Here is a 21,436-nt window from a genome sequence, read left to right on the forward strand (position 1 = left end):
ATATTTCTCTAATACATTTAAAAATGTTTTAAAACTATATTCTGGTTATTAATAATGTCATTTCTTACCAGGATCTGCTAACCCAGTGGTCTCTAATAGTATGTAATCAAATTTCCCCTTCTTCTGCATCAAATTCTCAATAGCTCTAAGGCCATTGTCCCTGGAGAATACCAAAATATAAAATACAGCTGATTACCTGAATATTTTTAAATGATCATTATAAACATTTTAAAGTGTATATATAGCAACCTGAGACGAAAATATCTTTAGCCGTGTAAAAATTTAACTTATTCCCAAACTTCTAACACCATGTCCATCAATATTTACCAATGGTGGAGAAAAACAGAGACATATATACTGACAAGTAAAATAAATCAGATACATGAGGAGTTAATACTTTAATTTTATTAAAACTAAAAGCAGAAGAAACTTTAATAACCCTGACTAAAATAAAAATCTATTTTCATAGCATTACGTAAGAAAACACTGAACATCCAAAACAATGATAAAATTTATGAATTACAGTGGTTTAATATAACCTCTAAAGGGACATGATCATTACTCTTCAATTTGGTTCTGAATAAGGGTACCAGACTTTAATTTCCCTTTTTTCTTAGAATATCAACAGTGCAAGAAAATACTTACTGGATTTCATTTTGGTTGTTCAAGAAAATCTGTCATGATTTTAGCTTTGTTAATATATTTGACTCAAATACCTAAGTTAAATACTTAAATACTTAAGTCAAATACCTAAGTTGTAAACGACATAGAAAAAATGTAATTCACTAAAATATACAAAATTAACTGCACAGGTATTAATTTTCCTAATTTACTCAACAAATATTTGAGTAAATATGTATGTCAAGTCCTTTTCTAAGATCTATGGTATGTTAGTGAAAAAAACAGACACTGTCCTTGGAAACAACTATCACTGGTAGAACACGGCATAAGCCTTTGGACTTTTTGGATGGTCATTTATTTTTATTTTTAGAAGTTGAATCCTTGGAAATTAGACCAATGACTCATTCAATGTAGAATAATAATTTTTGTATACATGAAATGTGACTAGAAACTAGAAACTCAATAAAAGGACCAAAGCATTAGAGCAGACAAGAAAATAAGTAAGATAGCAAGAAACACTTTAATACATCCTAATGTTATTTTCTATGTGAAAATACAAAGAAGCAAACTGTGAAATTCAGTTACAAGAGAAAATAAGAGCTGTAAATATAATCAATATAATCAATAAACACTTATAACAAACCAATAAGCACACAGTAAACCCATTCCTCACTTTACTGAACAGCAGAGGCAACCGTTTCTAAGTTCCAGCCATTCTTCATAGAGCTCTCCGCCTTGGCTGACAGCTAAGGATTTCTCCACTGCACTTCCTGTAATTAACAAGAAACACTCTTTATTTTATTTTTTTAGATTTTATTTATTTATTCATGAGAGACACAGAGAGAGAGAGGCAGAGACACAGGCAGAGGGAGAAGCAGGCTCCATGCAGGGAGCCCGACGTGGGACCCAAGCCTGGGACTCCAGGACCACGCCCTGGGCCGAAGGCAGGCAGTAAACCGCTGAGCCATCCAGGGATCCCAAGAAACACTCTTTAGATTTTTTGTTGGCTAGTGAACTCTTTAGATTATGTTCACTAGCCAACAAAAACAAAGATGAGACTATCAATAGCACAGATTTCAAATCATTTTATACATTTATAACAATACATTCTGTTTGCGCAGCCTCAATATTTTAAACTATACTATTCTAGATTACTTTAGCTTTTACGTTTTTAAGAGGATTTAAGTCCCTAAAAAGGCAAATCCAAAATCAATGACTCAAACTTACTTCTTCAGGCCTCTCGCTTGCTCACTCCTATATCCTAATACAGTAGCTATTTCAAAAGCACTCCTTTTTGTCCATGGCCAACATTTAGTACATTTAATATATTGATTTTTGTATGCCCTTAATGCTCTTAGAAGATTGCCTTATCTATTTTTTACTTTCCATCTTCCTCTAAATTGTTTTTGTTTGTATTAGAGTACTCAATATTCCCAGTATGAGTAAAAACTCTAGTTCATTTTGAGAAAGTTTGTCTGGCCAGGGTATCAATGTGCTCATTTAAAAACTAAATTTTTAAACTGAAGTTTTCTTAGCAATGTTTACTTAAGAAATAATATATACTTGAAATTCTGAGATACTTGCTATCATACAAGAATAATTTTAAGTATCTTACTTTTCCTCCAATAAAGAAAGGAAGAATTCTAAATCCAGTAAAGCAAATGGCCAAAAAAGAAAACTGAATAATTTTTCATTTATATAGTTTCTGTTTATAGTTCAGTTAGGCAAGGATAAAGAGCTTTGAAAGGGACTGCTACAGAATTCAGGGTATAAAAGATATGAATAAAATGCAAAGGAAAGTATTTCAAATGCTGTAAAGGACAAAATTACATAAATGATCAGGAAAAAATGAAGAAAAGAGTAACAAAAAATGTGATCAGTGTCCAACAGATGTTAATAAGAAGCTAGAGTAAAAGACAGATTTAAAAAAATCTTAGCATTTTTATTTTAACAGGGCTTTTCACTTTAGTTTATTAAAATGAGAAATCAAGTTTAACAGGTCTCCCTTCTTCATAAAACCTAGCTCCATTATTCATTTAATACTGAGAAAATAGCATACTATAAAAAATAGTTCAACATATTTTTTGGTTAAAAGCAAGCTTTAAAGTTCACTTGTAAGAAGAAAGACTTCTAAAAGTAATCTAAGAATTGTGTCTAACACTGCTGTGTAGATATTAAAGCACAGTTCAATATTAAAAACAAAACAAAAAAATGATGGGACGTCTGGGTGGCCAGTGGTTGAGCATCCGCCTTCGGCTCAGGGCATGATCCCTGGGTCCTGGGATCGAGTCCCACATCGGGCTCCTGGCACGGAGCCTGCTTCTCCCTCTGCCTCTGTGTCTCTCATGAATAAATGAATAAAATCTTTAAAAAATAAAACAAAACAAAAAACCCCCCAAAAATGGAATTTTAAATGCATATATTTCCACAGACAACTGCCGGGGCTTAAGGATGGAAACCATATATTTAACTTATTTTTAAAATCTTCAGTTTTAGGGCAGCCCAGGTGGCTCAGCAGTTTAGTATCTCCTTCGGCCCAGAACATGATCCTGGAGACCCGGAATCGAGTCCCACGTCAGGCTCCCTGCATGGGGCCTGCTTCTCCCTCTGCCTGTGTCTCTGCCTCTTTTTCTGTGTCTCTCATGAATAAATAAAATCTTTAAAAAATCTTCAGTTTTAAATGCTTTGCAAATAATAAACATCCAACAAGGTAAACTTATAAAAACCGAAGCATTTTTAAATATTTTTCAGAAGTTACAAGTGAACAATATATAATCAGTACAAAAGTACACAGAAAGTGCCTGAAAGAACTTTCTTTCATATGTTTCCATTTTTACTTCTGGAGTTCTTTCATGTAAAAATCTAATTTATTCTGTTGCTATGAATTCCAAAGTTACATAAAATTTTATAAAAACTATCTGGGGGATCGGATCCCTGGGTGGCTCAGCAGTTTAGCATGAGCCCCTGGCCCAGGGCGTGATCCTCGGAGTCCTTGGGATTGAGTCCCACGTCAGGCTCCTTGCATGGAGCCTGCTTCTTCCTCTGCCTGTGTCTCTGCCTCTGTGTCTCTCATGAATAAATCAATAAAATCTTAAAAAAAAAAAAAAAAACAACTACTTGATTTCAGTACCTCCAATCTCTACAAAATAAGGCTTGACAGAAACTAATCTAATTTTCCCAAAACCATCTGCATCAATGTGTTCACATTATAATACTTTGTATTTTCATCAATTCAATTAGGGGGATAAGCTACCCTACAAATTCTTACAGCACGGCATTCATTGAATTTTACTTACCTTCCCCAAATTCATTTAGAATAACCGCCACTCTCTTACTATGTTGCTCTGTCAAGATATAGTTCAGAAGTGTTGTCTTTCCAGCACCTATAAAATGTATTTAAATAACATTCAAAGGCTAATTTTAAAGGCACATACACAAAAAAGTCCTAATATTTTTATAATTTTGTTTTTAAAAATTTCTGTGCTATTTTTAAAATATTTAACTATGGTATAGAAGATTCCAGAGGAAAAGATTAAAGTATCTTTTGCAAACTACTAAAAAAGCTTTATACTGATTAAATCTTATATTTACGAATATTCCTACAACTTGGATCACAGCTTTCTTCAACCTCATATAACAAAAATTTGCCTTCTACACAATTTATGATATATTTAACACTAAGGCATCTAAACTTTCTATTGAGTGAGGAATTATTGAAATAATGGCTTCTTGGTAATAAAGTACTGAGGTACTTTATTTATTGTAAAGTAAACTTACTTTATTTAAATTATTCATATACTTTATTTAAAATATTTAGGCACTTTTACATGATGACAATGTTTCTTAACTAAATATATACGGTTTATTTCCCTAACATTTACATATAAAGCCCTATTTTTTATTTCAGTATCTGTCATTAAACAGACACAAATTCAAACTGACCACAGGGCTACTTTCAGTATGCTAACAGTAACCTGTAAGAAAATATGATATATACAGCTGACCCTCGAACAATTAACTGTGTGGGTCATGGGTCCACTTACATTTGGATTTTTCTTTTCTGTAAATATGGTACAGTACTTTATTTTCTCCCCCTTATGATTTTTCTTCATAACATTTTTTCTCTAGCTTACTTTATTATACAAATACAGTATGTAATACATGTACAAAATATGTGTTAATTGGCTTTATATTATCACTAAAGCTTCTGATCAACAGTAGGTTATTGGTAGTTTTTTGGGGTTTATATGCAGGTTTTCAACTGTGCAAGATGTTGGCACTCCTAACCCCACACTGTTCAAGGGTCAACTGTATCTGTCTACCTATCCATAAAACACACGCAAAATAGGAGAATGAATGTAGAAAACGTTAATGTACAGAATATTCAGTACTTAGGAAAATAAATTCATAAAGCTACACTAACTTTATCCAGTAGGTGGCATGTTAAACCTAGTATGTTCAGCTCAAGTAGAAGAAAAACATTTATCTTGAGAACAACTATACACAGCAAAGTTCAAAGACGGGGAAAAAAATTGCACCGTAGTGTAGTTCAATTGTATGAATACATCATTTATTTACTTTTCTGCTGGTGGGCATTTGTGTTCTCTCCAGCATTTTATTCTCCTCAACAGTACTGCTAAGAACTTTTCCATGTAAGCTCATAGGTCTCTCCTGAAGGACATACAAGATTTCTACCATACAACTAGGAGGGATTTAATGATCATTAGGGTATTTTTTTTTTAAGATTTTATTTATTTATTCATGAGAGACACAGAGAGAGAGAGAGAGAGAGGGGCAGAGACACAGGCAGAGGGAGAAGCAGGCTCCATGCGGGGAGCCTGACATGGGACTCGATCCCAGGTCTCCAGGATCACACCCCAGGCTGCAGGCAGCACTAAACCACGGCAGCACTAAACCACTGCGCCACCAGGGCTGCCTGATCATTAGGGTATTAATATCTTCTACATTTCTAGGCCATATTCCTTAAAAGGCTGTTAAAGGGATGAAAGGCTTGTGTTTAGAGCGCTTCTAAAAGCTCAACATCACAAAAGTGTGAAGTATATAGTGAAAGGGACAGAGCTTGAGGAGACAGGGCACTGAGGAAATTCTTAGAAACCAGATGGAGCGTGAGACAGAGACCCTGAACATGATTGACGCCATGAAAATGGAGAGGAAGAGGTGGAGTTAAGAGATTGTCTAATAGAATTACTAAGACTTAAAACAGAAGACTTTAAGGCACAGTTGGTGCATTCAAAAGTCTACTCTGGGCCAGATTTTATGCTAGGCTTTGGTGAAAAATGCACAAAACAGAGACAAACTGTCTCCACTTTCTTTCTTTCTCTCTTTCTTTCTTTCTTTTTTTTTTTCTGTCTCTACTTTCATGATGCTTACAAAAGACTGAGTGCATGATGGAAGTTAATTCAGATCAATCAAGAGGCAATTATGCCACAGAATTATAGAGTGGATAGGAGATGTACAAGATGTCATGGAGCACCTAGGAGGGAGGTCTACACAGAGGAGTAACAAAATAGAAAAGTATTCCAGGGCCTAACATACTTGGCACCTTTTATGACTAAGTTGTTTAATGTGTCTGGATCACAGTTTTGAAGCCTAGAAAGGCTGTCAAGAGCCAGATCATAAAGGACCTTCTGATTCGTGTTTAGGAATTTGAACTGTAGCCCAAATGGAAACCACTGAATGGTGTGACACAATCAGTTGACATTTACAAAGATCATTAAGGCTAAAATACAAAGAATGTATTAAAGGGAAGCATTACACAAGGGTAATTAGAACATTTTTAGAATATTCCAGGTGGTTGGAATCGCAGGAGCAGAAGGACTGGAGGGTTAGGTAACATTTCAAGTTCTGGACCCGCTGAGTTTGAGATGTCTGTGGGACACCAGAATAGAAACTACCTGTGTGTAAAGTTAAAAGGATGAAGTTAAAAACAGGTGGGAGAAATTTTTTAAAAGAAAAGCCAGAGAAATGGGTGGAAATTTCAGAAGAAAAATGTGATGGAAGCCGATAGAACAATGTTTCAAAAGAGAGAAAAAGATCAGGAATAAGTAGAGAAACTATATTCCCCCATATTCAGCAACAAGGTTGTTGGCAAAAGCTCTCATTCCTAACCTTCAGGCCATTACCTCCAATGCTCTACCGACCTAGGAATTAGAAAAATGGGAAAAGCCAAACTGAACCACACGGTCTTGGACTTAACAGAGCAGCTTCTGAATAATAGTGGGGAAACATCAAAAATAAATTCCTTTAAAAATTAGTCCGGGGGCATCTGGGTGGCTCAGTGGTTGAGCATCTGCCTTCTGCTCAGGGCGTGATCCCACGGTCCTGGGATCGAGTCCCGCACCCGGTTCCCCACAGAGAGCCTGCTTCTCCCTCTGCCTATGGCTCTGCCTCTCTCTTTCTCATGAATAAATAAATAAAATCTTTACTTAAAAAATAAAGAGTCCTCTCCCCGAAGAGCTGGAAGAGACCGGCCCATGGGGAGGGAAGGGGAATCTACCAGAGGAAGCCCGTTGTGGGTGGCGCACTGTGCAGACAGGGCACCCTGTAAAGATAACAGACTTGTAGGGGAGGTGTTTCCCGCTCTCTCATTTAGGAGAGGAGAAAACCAACTCAAACAGGTGACGGAGAGGACTTCCACTTTCCAAGGAGGCTCCCGAGCTTCCGGAAGGTAACTAAGATAGCCAGGGAGAGGTCAGGCGGGAGAGGGGCGGGTCCAGGCCTCTAAGCGCAGAGCCACAACTAGGGTCACGATGCGAAGTTAGCTTTCCACCTCCCTTGACAAAGGTGCATCTAACGCAAAGGGGGCAGGGGGCTTGGGCATCCGTAAGCCCCGAGATGAAACGCCACCCAAACCGGGGAGCGAGCGACCCAGCCCCTACCTCAGAGACATCTGCTGTGGGCCAGAAGGCCCAGATGCCTAAGGTGAAGAGGCACCGGCAGCCCCCAAACGCCCAGGATACCAGCGTTCACGGCATTTTCTGACCGGGATGGTTAGTTACCTAAATACCCGGTGATGATTGTGACTGGGATCTTAGCGCCGGGGCCAGACTTTTCCTCCTCCTCTCTTAGCTTCGTCTCAATGGGGACCAATTCCGGGCAGTCCTCCTCCGCCGGCTCCTCTTCCTCATCCACAGCACCCACAGCCGGGAACATCCCCGCCAAGCGCACAGCACGCCCCTCCGCGACCAGGACGCCGACAACGCGGCTGCGCACGCCGGAAGCGCCACGCCGGGCGCGCTTGACGTCATCACGCTGCGACGCGCGGCGCCTCGCGATCCCGCCCCGATTACCTGGGGCCCGCCGAGGCCCGCCTCCTCGCCTCTTAGCCACGCCCCCCGGAGGCGCTGGACACACCCCCTGGGCGTGTCCTCCGAACCTGAGCGCAGCGGGCGGAGCTGTTAGGACTCCAGTCCTGATGCTGTCGCGGTGCGCAGTCCCGCTGCTACCTGCTGCGTGGGCAGCCTGACCTAAACAATCCCCGTAGAGAACAGACTTTATTAATGTGATTTTTTTTTTTTTAGTGTCATTAAAAAACTTTTTTTAGGGACGCCTGGGTGGCTCAGCGGTTGAGCATCTGCTTTTGGCTCAAGTCCTGGTCCTGGGGTCATGGGATCGAGTCCCGCATCAGGCTTCCCCTCTGCCTATGTCTCTGTCTCTTTGTGTCTCTCATAAAAAAATAAATAAAATATTTTTAAAAAGTAAATAAAATTAAAGACTTTTTTTAATCCATAGGGAAAAGAATGGGAAACTATAACACTATTAATTGTAATTTTTCTACCTCCTCAAGGAATAAGCAGCAAAACTTTTTTTCTTTATTATAACTACATATTTTACATGGATATCCAAATTTTTACAATGTACGTGTATTACTTTTATTTATTTTTCTTTCTCATTTTTTTAATTTGGGCTCAGGTAACCTATGTTCATTTATCATATTCATTGGTTCATGACATTCTCATCATTAACCTGTAGGTAGCCCTCTTTTATATTTATAAGTTTATAGTGAACTCCTTTGACCTCATCCCTAGCCCAAGAACATTACCAGTAAGGTTTGTTTGTTTGTTTTTTTAAGATTTCAAAAAAAAAAAAAGATTTTATTTATTCATGAGAGACACAGAGAGAGAGAGGGTCAGACACATAGGCAGAGGGAGAAGCAGGCTCCATGCAGGGAGCCCGATGTGAGACTTGATCCCAGACCCCAGAATCACACCCTGAGCCACCCTAGGCATACCACATTACCAAAGAGTTATAAGTACCAATGGGGGCCAGTATCCTATTCCAACTGTCTGCCTCTCCCCTAAGATAATAACCATTATCCTGAATTGTTTTGGGGTGACTGATCATTCCCTCCTTTCATTTTAGTTTTATTAAACATTTATATATATATGACAATATGTTTTTTAATTTTGCTTGTCTTTGAACTTCATTAAAAGAGTGTCATATAATATGTAATCTCCTGAGTTTACCTATATTTTCAACTTCTTTGTTGTATTATATTCTGTTTTGCAATTTCTTCACTCATTTCCTGTCAATTATTTCCAGGTTTTGCTGGAAATAATTCAGTGACCTTTCTGCACTGCATTACTGCCTGAACAGAAGCTGTTAACAGCTCTAACCACTTTCCCTTACACATTTCTCAGACACATGCTTGAAGATTCCCTTATGTAGCTCTGAAAGAATGTTATATCAACATCTCTTATCTCACCGAGAGCAAACTGTGCCCAACAAGGCCCAGCGAAGTCAAGGTGAGTAACGCTATATAGTCTTGGTCTGAGCAAAAAGAGTTTTACATGGTCCAATGGTCAAAAGTTAAAGGCACTCCACGTGTTCATCACCCGATGAATGAATAAACAAAATGTGATACATCCATACAATGAAAAATTATCTCACAACAAACAAGAATGAAGTACCTGCTATAAGATGAATGAACCTCAAAAGTATTATGCTAAGTAAAAAGGCATTCACGAAATATCACATAGTGTGTGGTTCTATTTACCTGAAATGTGCAGAGGAGGCAAATCTGTGGAAACAGAAAGTAGATTCGTTGTAATCAGGACTGGGGGCTGAGGGGAGTGACTGTGAATATGTACATTTTTGGGGTGATGAAAATGTTCTAAAATTAATTATGGTGGTGATAACACAATCCTGTGAAAATACAAAAAAAAAAACCCCAATACTGAATAGTATGCTTTTTTTTTTTTTTTAAGATTTGTTTATTTATTTGAGAGAGAAAATGAGCATGAGGGTAGAGGGCAGAGGGAGAGAATCTTCCAGCAGACTCCCCTGCTGAGTGCAGAGCTCCACACAGGGATCCTTCCCATGACCCATGAGACTGTGACCTGAGCTGAAACTAAGAATCAGGCATTCAACCAACTGAGCCACCCAGGTGCCCCCGTATACTTTAAATAGCTGTATAATAGGGTATATGAATTTTATTCCAATATAGCTGCTGTTTTTAAAAATATTGACGTTTCCACTGTGCATCAAAACGTGGCGGTACCAGCGTGAGTTTGCTGAGAAGCAATGGCTTCAAGTTCTGCGTCCAGCGATTTCAAGTCCTGGCTTTCTGCAGTTAAGTCTGGACCTATTTGTAGTGATTCCTCAACTGAGCCATACATGGGCATGAGTATAAAGATCACAGCTCAATACATTTTTTTCTTCTATTTCCATAATACTCTTCAACAATATATCACCTATGAATTCTGTGGAGTTCAGCCATTTTCTTTCCTGACTTTATCAACTTTTCAAAATTCAGCATGTATGTGTCTGAAGAGGTGAGGGATTTGATACAGTCAGATACATGGCTTGCAATCTCAGCTCTCCCTACATGTGTGACTGTTTTTATATCTTAACATAGGACTTAGCACTTTTATCCATTCAGAGTGAGGCATTGTTGTTGTTTAATCCCAAATGCCTTTTAAAATAAGTTTTTAAAAATCCTAAGTATAATATTGTAGACTGTCTTGCATGTTCTAAGGTAACTTTAAAATTTCCTCAGTTTTGCCTTTTGTTTAGTTTCAGTAGCTTTGTGGCAAAACAACAATGACAGCAATAATAGTAATGTGTGGATCCCTTATCATCTGATACGCATTGTGTTAAGCATGTCAAAAGCATTATCTTATTTAACCTGGCAAGATGAATAGTATTCGTATGCCCATTTTCTAGACAAAGAAACTAAGCCTTGAAATGTTAAGTATCTTCTTCAAGGTCATCCAGGCAGCCCTGGATTTACCAGGTTTACCTGACACTCTATCCCATACTCTTCTAAACCAGGAATCTAAAAAAAAAAAATAAATAAATAAATAAACCAGGAATCTTCAAACATTTTCTTTTTCTTTTTTTTCTTTTTTAAATTGGAGTTCAATTTGGCAACATATAGCATAACACCCAGTGCTCATCCTGCCAAGTGCTCCCCTCAGTGCCCATCACCCAGTCACCCCAATCCCCCGCCCACCTCCCCTTCCACTACCCCTTGTTCATTTCCCAGAGTTAGGTGTCTCTCATGTTTTGTCACCCTCACTGATATTTTCACTCATTTTCAAACATTTTCTGTAAAGGACCAGGTAGTAAATATTTTGTCTTACAGGTTAACAGGCAAAGTCAATGATATTATGTAGGTACTTGCATAATAAGAGAGAACAGGGCAGCCCTGGTGGCTTAGCAGTTTAGCGCTGCCTTTAGCCCAGGGTGTGATCCTGGAGACTTGGGATCTAATCCCACCTCAGGCTCCCTGCGTGGAGCCTGCTTCTCCCTCTGCCTTGTCTCTGCCTCTCTCTCTCCCCACCATCTCTAATAAATAAATAAAATCTTTAAACAGAGAGAGAACAAATTTTGAAATTTTAATTTGACATAATTTTCATACATCACAATATACTGTTCATTCTCAGCTTGCAGGTAGTACAAAATGAGACAATGAGCCATAGTCCACCAACTACATATCTAAGCTAACATGTGCTGCCTTGTTAAGTTGTATTAAACAAAATTTTGCAAAAATAGATCATCTTTGCTATTTTATTTATTTACTACTGATATATTTTTGTAAATAGCATCCTTGCTATTTTTAAGCTTAGTTTGTAAATCCTTCATTGCAACAACCCCTTGCTCTCCAAGGGTTAGACACCATAGTTACCACCATATTAATATTCAGAGGAAGGTCTGAAGCTGAGAAGCTTAAACTATTTCTCCAAGGAAACTGGAGATACCTGGTCTCAGAGGGATCCAATTTAGGCAGCACCTGTGTCTGCCTGATGGGACAAGCCCTCCTGCGTCGGATTAGAGCAAATAAGCTCTCTGGTTGTCTGGATTCCTGCAACTCAGCATCGTGACAATAACCCTGCCTTAAGTCCTTTGGCACAATTCCCTCTTTCTCCCCTTTGGCTCATTTTTGCTTCTTTGAATGGTTATGAGAGTCGGCACGAGAAAAAGTAAGGACCATAGCTTTGTCCAAATCAAAGGGAAGCTAAAAATAATGCCTGCTTGGTTTTGTTTTGTTTTGTTTTTTCTTCTCTCGATTTGCAACTTCCTACAAAGGAAAGAACACATTAGTGGCCTGCAATAGCTATTGGGTTAGAGGAAAGGAAACTGAGGGTTTCAGAATTAACCCAGTTCCTCTTACCTTACCTAGCTGTGGTTGGTAAACAAACAACAAATAAAACATCTCTTAAACACTTAATATTTATCAATTTATTTGCTGTTTTTCACTTACTGCACGAGAACTTAGTGGGAACATTTCTGAAAGGCCAGAAGCCAAAGGCTTTTATTATTGGAACCACTTCAGTTAGAATAGAATATCAATATTCAAATATTGTCTAGTCCTCTGTTAAGATATAAAACCATTGTAAGGACATGAAATAATATTCTTTCCCCCAGAATGCTGATGGTGGCTGGTAGGTGAAATAGGTACATTTCAGTGTTTTTGGAGAGTGTGACTTTCATTTCAAAGACTATCAGTAATATTACTCTAATTCATGGTCTCTGGCTGTTAAAACAGAATGTTAATATGGCTTAACTCACAGCCTAGTCACTTACAGATCAGTTTCACTGACACACAGACAAAAGGAAACATTATTCAAAGCCTACAAGCTGGCCTGTTGAGTGGTGCACCGTTGTCTCCAAAATACACTATTGGGCAAAGGAATGGACATTGAATAGAACTAAAAAAAAAAAAAAAAAAAAAAGACTGTTTTGCAACAGTTTAGGAGACTGTCTAAATAATTTCCTCTTCTTTTGTCAATGGACATTTAAAAGTGACATTTGTAGCTTTGGTTTTGCTTTCTGGGCACCCGGGTGGCTCAATGATTGAGCGCCTGCCTTTGGTCATGATCCCCGGGATCGGGATCGAGTCCCACACCAGGCTCCCTGCAGGCAGCCTGCTTCTCTCTCTACCTGTGTCTCTGCATCTCTCTGTGTCTCTCATGAATAAATAAGAAAAATCTTTAAAAAAAAATAAATGTTTTGCTTTTTAACTTTTATAGTTTTAGAGAAGTGGCAAAATTCACGGACACCTACACATGATTTCTTCAATGTAGGTAAAAGACACAGAAACAAAAATAAATTACCTCCACTCTTCCTTCTTCTTCCTTTTCCTTCAAATTCCCTCAAAGAGGATTCAGTTGCACTTAACCGAAATATTGTGCTATCAGCAAAACCAGGTCTTCCGAGTTTTAAGCCAGTGTCTTTTGAGTCCCATAGCTCTGTCTCTCAGTGAAGCACCATGATTTCACTTACGGAGGAAGATTCATGAATCCTTTTCAGTTTGATTTACTTTCCTCTTATTATTTTAATGTTTCTGTTCTGGCCTGGAGTCCCAGTGTGGACTACTCCAATTACACGACAGCACCTCTTCTCAAGCCACTGAGCCACTTTCATGCCTACATCTCGACCACATAGTCTTTCTGTAGGAAACTTTCTTCATGTCAACATCCTTCTGTATACTTACCCCTTCTACAGGCTACCTTGATTTTAGTGATCCCTCCAAACTTATATGTTTAATAAGTGATCCCTCCAAACTTAGATATATAATAATCTGAAATTCCTGAATTAGATATGTGTATTACTCAGTACCCTCCCTACCCTGTAGTTTAATAATAGCAGAATCCTGATTTTTAAGCTAGGTACAAGGCCTCCAGGATCAAGACTACACTTTCTAGGCTACCTGGCAGCTGAGAATGGCCATGTTATGGAGTTTTGGTTAATGGAATGCAGAAATGCCATCGGGCAGTTTTCCGGGATGTAGTGTCCTATACTCCTTTCTTTATCTCCCTGCCTGGAGTGCCACAGTGATGGCTAAAGCACTTTTTTTTTTTTTAAGATTTGTTTATTCATGGGAGACACAGAGACAGAGGCAGAGACATAGGCAGAGGGAGAAGCAGGCTCCCTCTGGGGAGCCCGATGCAGGACTCAATCCCAGGACCCTGGGATCACGACCTGAGTCAAAGGCAGATGCTCAACCACTGAGCCACCCAGGTGTTCCTGCTGAAGCACTTCTTATGTAAAAGCACTTCTTAATATAAATAACAGCCGAATGCTCTGTAATTAGAAAAAATTCAAACGGTGCAGATGCATCTAAGGTTAACAGTGGAAATCTGCCACTACCCAAAGCCTCACCGCCCACCTCCCCTCGCTGATGATATACACTCTCTGTGAGCAATTTAGTGACATTGGTCTGGAATTTTTTTTGGTCTAATACTGTCTCTGCCACTGTCATAGTGGTCAGACCTTTTTCAATGCATCTGTACACAAATGCGGCTTTCGCTTTTAGTATAACTAGGAGCATACAAATAGGCTTTGTTTTGGAACTTGCTCTTTTAATCTGTGCTGATCCTTTTCCTTCTCACTAGAGTTAGAACTACATCATTCATTTTTAATCACTCATGGTATTTCTTAAGAGAGGCATCTTATAATAAAAGACAGAGAAGGAGATTATAACTCTTTCACCCTATCTTTGTAAGGGTCCTGCAGATTGATTAGACACCTCTAGAACATGCTCCACAGTAAACTCAACAGATTAGCGAAAGTATTCTGGTAAACTAAAGCTTATATGACAATAAATTTTATTTCAATTCCAGTTTGGTATTTGAGAGTTGTTAGCTTCTCTTATTAAATTAGTTCAGTCCACTTATGAAATATTAAGTGTTTAAATTTATAACTTCTTGTCAATAGTTCTGGGTTAGTTACAATTAATGTGATTCTATGCATATACTGTATTTATTTTATAACATGTCATGGTTTTGATTGTGTGTTTACTGTATGTAACTTTACATGTATACTTCTATAATTTAATTGTAGTTTGTGAGTTTTGGGCAACAGTGTAAATACATGGCTTAAATTCATTTCTGAATTGCTGTCTGTAGAAAAATTGAGTTTACATGTTGGGTTTTGATTATTGTGCTACTTTGTGCTCGTTTTACAACTTACCTCTTTTTTTAAAAAAAGATTTTATTTATTTATTCATGAGACACACACACACACACAGAGGCAGAGACTCAGGCAGAGGGAGAAGCAGGCTCCATGAGGGGAGCCCAATGTGGGACTCGATCTCAAGACTCCAGGATCACACCCTGGGCCAAAGGCAGGCGCTAAACCACACTGAGCCACCCAGGTGTCCCTAACTTACCTCTTCAAAGCCGAGAGTAACACTACTGGAAAGTATTAGTAGACAGATTATTATACTATATAATTTTCTATCTTGATGGCTCTTTTAACTTCATCTATTTTTTTTCAGATTTTTAAAAAAATATTTATTTATTTATTTATGATAGAGAGAGAAAGAGAGAGAGAGAGGCAGAGACACAGGAGGAGGGAGAAGCAGGCTCCATGCTGGGAGTCTGACACGGGACTCGATCCCGGGACCCCAGGATGGCGACCCGGGCCAAAGGCAGGCGCTAAACCACTGAGCCACCGAGGGATCCCCTTTTTTCAGATTTTATTTATTCATGAGAGACAGAGAGAGAGAAAGAGAGAGAGACAGAGACAGAGACAGAGATATAAACAGAGGGAGAAGCAGGCTCCACATAGAGAGCCTGATGTGGGACTCGACCCAGCCCCCCGGGATCACTACCTGAGCCAAAGGCAGATGCTCAACCACTGGGCCACCCAGGCATTCCTAACTTCATCTATTTTTGTTTATGAAATGTTCTGAGGCACCTGGGTGACTCAGTCTTTTAAGCATCCAACTCTTGGTTTCAGCTCAGGTCATGATCTCAGGGTTCTGAGATAGAATCCAGAACTAGGCTCCGTGCTCAGGGCAGAGTCTGCTGGTCCCTCTCCCTCCGCTCCTCCTCCATATTCTCTCTCTTTCTCTTCCTAGAATAAATAAAATAAAAATCTTTAAGAAAAAAATAAAATATTCTACCACATAAGCTAGTGATGATGTTGGCAAGAGACAATTAAGCTTTGGCACACTTCTTTTTGCACTGATAACTACAAAAAATATAAATAGAAGTGATATTTATATACCTATGTATAATTATTAGAGCATAATCAAGTTGTTAGTAGGGTTTGCCTTTGAGGGAGAAGAAATAAGGAAGGTGATATGGGTGGCAGACGCAAAGAGGAAGAAGAAGCAAGCCCTCTGTCCCAAAAAAGAAAAAAAAATCCTTTAGAAATAGCATGTATAAAATACAAAACATCTTAAAAATGTATTTGTAATATAATCCTGTTTAGATACAATTGAATATAAATGGATATACACTGGACCCTTGAAAAACATGGGGTTTGGGGCACTGGCTCCTCATGCAGTCGAAAATCTACATAAGAATTCTGGGGCACTTGGGTGGCTCAGCAGCTGGGCGGCTGCCTTTGGCTCAGGGAGTGATCCTGGAGTCCCCGGATTGAGTCCCACATCAGGCTCCCCACAGGAAGCCTGCTTCTCCCTCTGCCTATGTCTCTGCCTCTCTCTCTATGTCTCTCATTAATAAATAAATAAAATCTTAAAAAAAAAAAAAGAAAATCTACATAAGAATTTTGACTCCCTAAAAACTGAACTACTGGTAGCCTGCTGTTGACCAGAAGCCTTACCAATAACATGAAAAGTCAATTAACACATATTTTTATTATATACTTTATTCTTACAATAAAGTAAGCTAGAGAAAAGAAAAATTGAGAAAATAATAAGGGAAAATACAGTTATAGCATAAACTCGTGTTGTTTAAGGACCAAGTTATATATGTATGTGCATGCTGACATATTTATGTGGGAGTTCTATGTTTGGAAGGGTACACATCATTGTAATGGCATGGTCCCCCTCAGGGAAGTAGGATAGGTGGCAAAGGCAGTGAGAAAAAGGAGAAATGATACCTTTTATTTTTAAAATACATCTTAGTATCAAATTACTGGTTACAAAAGGCATCTACAATTTTTTAATCTGAAAATTAAGCTTTATAAAAAGATTTTATTTATTTATTTATTTTAAAGATTTTATTTATTTGAGAGAACCTGCGTGTGTGCACAAGCAGGGTGAGTGGCAGGGGGAGAGGGAGAAGCAGACTCCCCACTGAGCAGGGAGCCTGATGCCAGGGCTGGATCCCAGGACCCTAAGATCATGACCTGAGCTAAAGTCAGACACTTAACTAACTGAGCCACCCAGGAGCCCCTGAAAGTTAAACTTTTTGAAATAAATAAGATAGATATCAACAACCTTTTTATGAAAGACAGGTTATAAAGTAGCTATCCACATATTAATTGCATATGCCTTTTGACCTAGAAATTCTACTAAAACACATTGCTCTAAGGCTAAGACATTGGAAACATCCTAACTATCCACCCATAAGGGGTATAGCTACATAAATTTGGCTCATTCATACACTGGAATAGTATAGTCGGGTAAAGCTTTGCACTGTATCTACATATGAAACTGCTAGAAGTACTTTTTTTGAATATCCTCCAAGAGAAGGTTGGACAAAAAAAGAGCGAATGAAGCATTCTGACTAATAAGAGACTCTACACTAAAAGATAGTGGATGTTTTATTAGTCTCAAGTGTGGTAAATTCATATACAGCTTATTCGAAAGCATTTCATTTCCTGTAACATCTATACCCCAAGAGATTAAGGAAACAATTAGGATTTCCTTCAATAAACATGTTGATAAGGTCACAACAGGCATTCAAGTTAAAGGTTATATTCCAGGAGATTAAGTAACTTTGAAGTTAACAATCGACTCACCTGGATAGCTACTTGCTCTTTTTCAGTAAATATTGATGAGAAAAAGTAATAGAACAGAACAGAGCACACATATGATAAATATATCATAACAGCAACAAAACACACAGAACTTTGCCCTACCTGGCCGGGGCTCTTTGTGTATTGTGTCTCTGTGGTCACCAGAATGTAAACATTCACTCTATTATCTTTACTGAGCAACACAATAACCAGAGCAGTACTTTGAATTCTAAAAACCCTGGAGTCAATAAAATTTTGCCTTGCCAAGTTTTGCATAAAATATCATTGTGACCCATAACCTGTGTTTTTTTTTTAATTTATTTATGATAGACATAGAGAGAGAGAGAGAGAGAGAGAGAGAGAGGCGCAGAGACACAGGAGGAGAGAGAAGCAGGCTCCATGCCAGGAGCTCGACGTGGGTCTCGATCCCGGAACTCCAGGATCGTGCCCTGGGCCAAAGGCATGTGCTAAACCGCTGAGCCACCCAGGAATCCCCTAACCTATCTTTTAAATTAAGTAAAGCAGAATCAAAATTTTGGGTTTAAAATACTTTATTTGACTAATATAAGAGTCATTAAAAGGATGTGTTGTTAAATAGAAAAAAGAAATACAGAATACTACATAAAGTATGATTCTACTGGGAAAGGAGGGACAAGAAGGAGAGAATGGTTAATATAATAATATTTCTTTTTAGTACTTAATTTAAATACATCTCTACATCAACTTATTTTCTTACTTACTGCTTTCTTAGCAATGGATAGAATTTGGGTCATCACTTCACTAATTTTTATCAATCCACAGCCATTTTCCAAGCCAAAAGGTAAAAACTTCATTTTAACTTTTAAACATTTCATTTAAAACTATTTTTAAATAGAGACACCTGGGTGGCTCAGTGGTTGAGCATCTGCCTTTGGAGGGTTGTGATCCCAGGGTCCTGGGATCGAGACCCACATCGGGCTCCCTGCTCAGTGGGGAGTCTGCTACTCCCTCTACCTATGTCTCTGCCTCTCTCTGTGTGCATCTCTCTCATGGATGAATAGATGGAATCTTTAAAAAAAAACAAAACTATTTCTAAATAACTTACACAAATTACAAAAATAGGGGCACCTCAGTGGCTTAGTCAGATAAGCATCTACCTTTGGCTCAGGTCCTGATCCCAAACTCCTGGGATGGAGCCCCGAGTTGGGCTCCCTGCTCAGTACAAGTCTGCTTCTCCTTCTGCCTCTGCCCCTTTCTCCTCCCCCCTGCTCGCTGTCTCTCTCTCTCTCTCTTTCTCTCAATTAAATAAATAAAATCTTTTTTTAAGTTACAGAAATAATACAGAGATTCTCACACAACTCTTCAGTTTCCCCTAATTTTAGTATTTCACACAATCACAGCACAATCATCAAAAGCAGGACATTAACATGAACAAGTTTTGCAAATTTTTCAGGATGTCCCACTAACATCCACATTCTGGACCAGGATCCAATTTAGTCTCACGTTACATACACTTAGTTGTCACATCTCTTTAATCTACTTATTCTGGAGCATTGCTCAATCTTTTTCCCTGCTTCTACACTTTGAAATAGTACTTGGTCAGTTATTCTGTAGAATGTCCCTCAGTCCAGGTTTGGTTTATGCTAACTCAGGATTAAATTCAGGTTATGCATTTGGGGCTGGAATATCACAAGTTGATATTATCTCCTCCGTGCTGTCCCTTCAGAAGATACTGATATGTGATATGTGTGTGGCTTCAGAAGATACATGATATCCATACCTCCCTTTGGGGTGATGTTACCTTTGATCACTTGGTTAAAACAGCCTCTGCCAAGTTTCTCCACCATAAAGTTACTATTTTCCCCTTTGTAGTTAATAAGTATCTAGTGGGGAGATACTTTGAGACTATGTAAATATCTTATTTCTCATTATAGTTTAGTCCATGAATTTTATCATCCATTATTCTTTTTTTAAAGTCACAGCTTTGTTAAGGTGTAATTGACCTAGCATAACATTCACCCATGTTAAGTGTACAATTCAAGAATTTTAATTCATTTATACAGTTGAGCAACAATCATTACAATCTAGTTTTAGAACACTTCCATCATCCCCCAAGATTGTCTGTGGACAATCTCTCTACCTTGGGCCCCAGGCAACCATTGATCTATTTGCTGTCTTTATTTACACAATACTGTAATTTTTCTCATTTATTTGCTTGACCTTTTACCCCTGTTCATCTGCATTCTAACAGACATAGACACTGTAGGAACGAGAAGACTAAAATCTACATGTTGTTTGGTATTTGACACAGGACACTGATTAGCTTCGAAGTTAAGAGAAATGTGAGACATTCATCGACATCAGAATAAAAATGGACTTTAAATATTTTACATATAAGCTGGATCTGAGGCATCCAGTTGTTTTAGATCGTCGGTTAATTTGCAGAAGTCATCCCAATTAAATTGTTTCTCTGAACTTGTGAAGTCAAAGGCATAATCTTTGATATTTTATAAGCACTAGGTAATTCTGATTTTATCGCATCAACGTGCCTTGGGAAAATGTTAAGGTCCAGAGGTTTTCGTTTCTTTGTTTTGTTTTGCTCTGGCTTGTTAGTTTCATAGGTCTTTGTTTCTTGGTTCGCTGTTTAAAATTATTTTCATCCAGAGCCAACTTGACTAACCCAATGTAACATAATTTCAGAGATATTAGGTCTCTCCCACACCCTCTTCCGTTTAACTGGCAGCATATAGGCCAAATATAGCCCACAGCTATGTTTTTTCATAAAGCAGTGTTTTAAAAATCAGGACATTTTCATTTGTAAAAACTTACATATCCGGCTTAACTCAAAAATCCTTAAATTTTGCAATATATATTTTTATAACTGGAGCCAAGTAGGGGTAGCCTACTTGAAGAACAGAGCATGTGTTCTTTGGTTTACTATGTCCCCACCAATACACTATCCCATCTTACCAAGACGACTTCACTTAGTTAAGCTCTTTGTCCAACCCCAGTGGGCATTTGTGTTTGTGATCTTAGGTTGAAATCTGAGCAAAAATTGTTGATCTTTTAAAAATGATTTTGTTTATTTATTTGACCCAAAGAAAGAGAGCACAAGCAGAGGGAGAGGAAGAAGCAGGCTCCCTACTGAGAAGAGAGCCTGATGCGGAACACCATCCCAGGACCCTGGGATCATGACCTGACCCAAAGGCAGATGCTTAACCTACTGAGCCACCCATGTGTCCTGGCGTTTTGGTTTTTTAAGTTGAGCCATAACCAATATTTAAAGCTTACTAATCATAAATGTTCAGATTAATGATTTTTTTTTATATATCCACAGATTGTACATAGGAAAATTTAGCAACCTCTCATACCTCACCTACACATACAGCCAACATGCACCACTATTTCAATCTCCCCAACTTCCAACATGCGTGCTTTGTCTCGGTTAGATTATAATTTATTTCAACGTTATTGGAACTGTGTAAATGATATTCACAATTGAATCATGGTGTCCTGCATTTTCTTTTCCTACTCAACTTTTCATATTCCCTGAAATTAATATTTTTCTTGTTTTTGTGTTTGTTATTTTGCTTGCTTACTATCGTTTACTTATTAATTCATCTCAAACTCTTTTAAAAAAATTTTATTTACTTATTTG

At 38.3% G+C, this 21,436-nt stretch overlaps 1 protein-coding gene across 14 annotated transcripts in view; it reads right to left on the reverse strand.

Moving 5' to 3' along the window:
• LOC140640197 (zinc-regulated GTPase metalloprotein activator 1B) overlaps nucleotides 1-7,896 on the reverse strand; it is a 57,603-nt gene extending 49,707 nt beyond the window's left edge. For 10 of the 14 annotated variants that reach the window (XM_072839277.1, XM_072839223.1, XM_072839203.1 and 7 more), the window contains exons 1-4: nucleotides 7,641-7,896; nucleotides 3,918-4,004; nucleotides 1,295-1,391; nucleotides 69-160 (exon numbers count right to left, since the gene is read on the reverse strand). In XM_072839277.1, coding sequence (XP_072695378.1) covers nucleotides 69-160; nucleotides 1,295-1,391; nucleotides 3,918-4,004; nucleotides 7,641-7,794 — 430 coding nt within the window. In that variant the 5' untranslated portion in view covers nucleotides 7,795-7,896. Of the gene's footprint in view, nucleotides 1-68; nucleotides 161-645; nucleotides 717-1,294; nucleotides 1,392-3,917; nucleotides 4,005-7,520 lie in introns of those variants that run through there. The other 4 variants (XM_072839253.1, XM_072839233.1, XM_072839262.1 and 1 more) reach the window with 4 other exon arrangements.
• Between the last annotated feature and the right edge of the window lie 13,540 nt (nucleotides 7,897-21,436).

The sequence above is a fragment of the Canis lupus genome, chromosome 1 (assembly GCF_048164855.1).
Source record: "Canis lupus baileyi chromosome 1, mCanLup2.hap1, whole genome shotgun sequence".
Taxonomy (NCBI): Eukaryota; Metazoa; Chordata; class Mammalia; order Carnivora; family Canidae; genus Canis; species Canis lupus.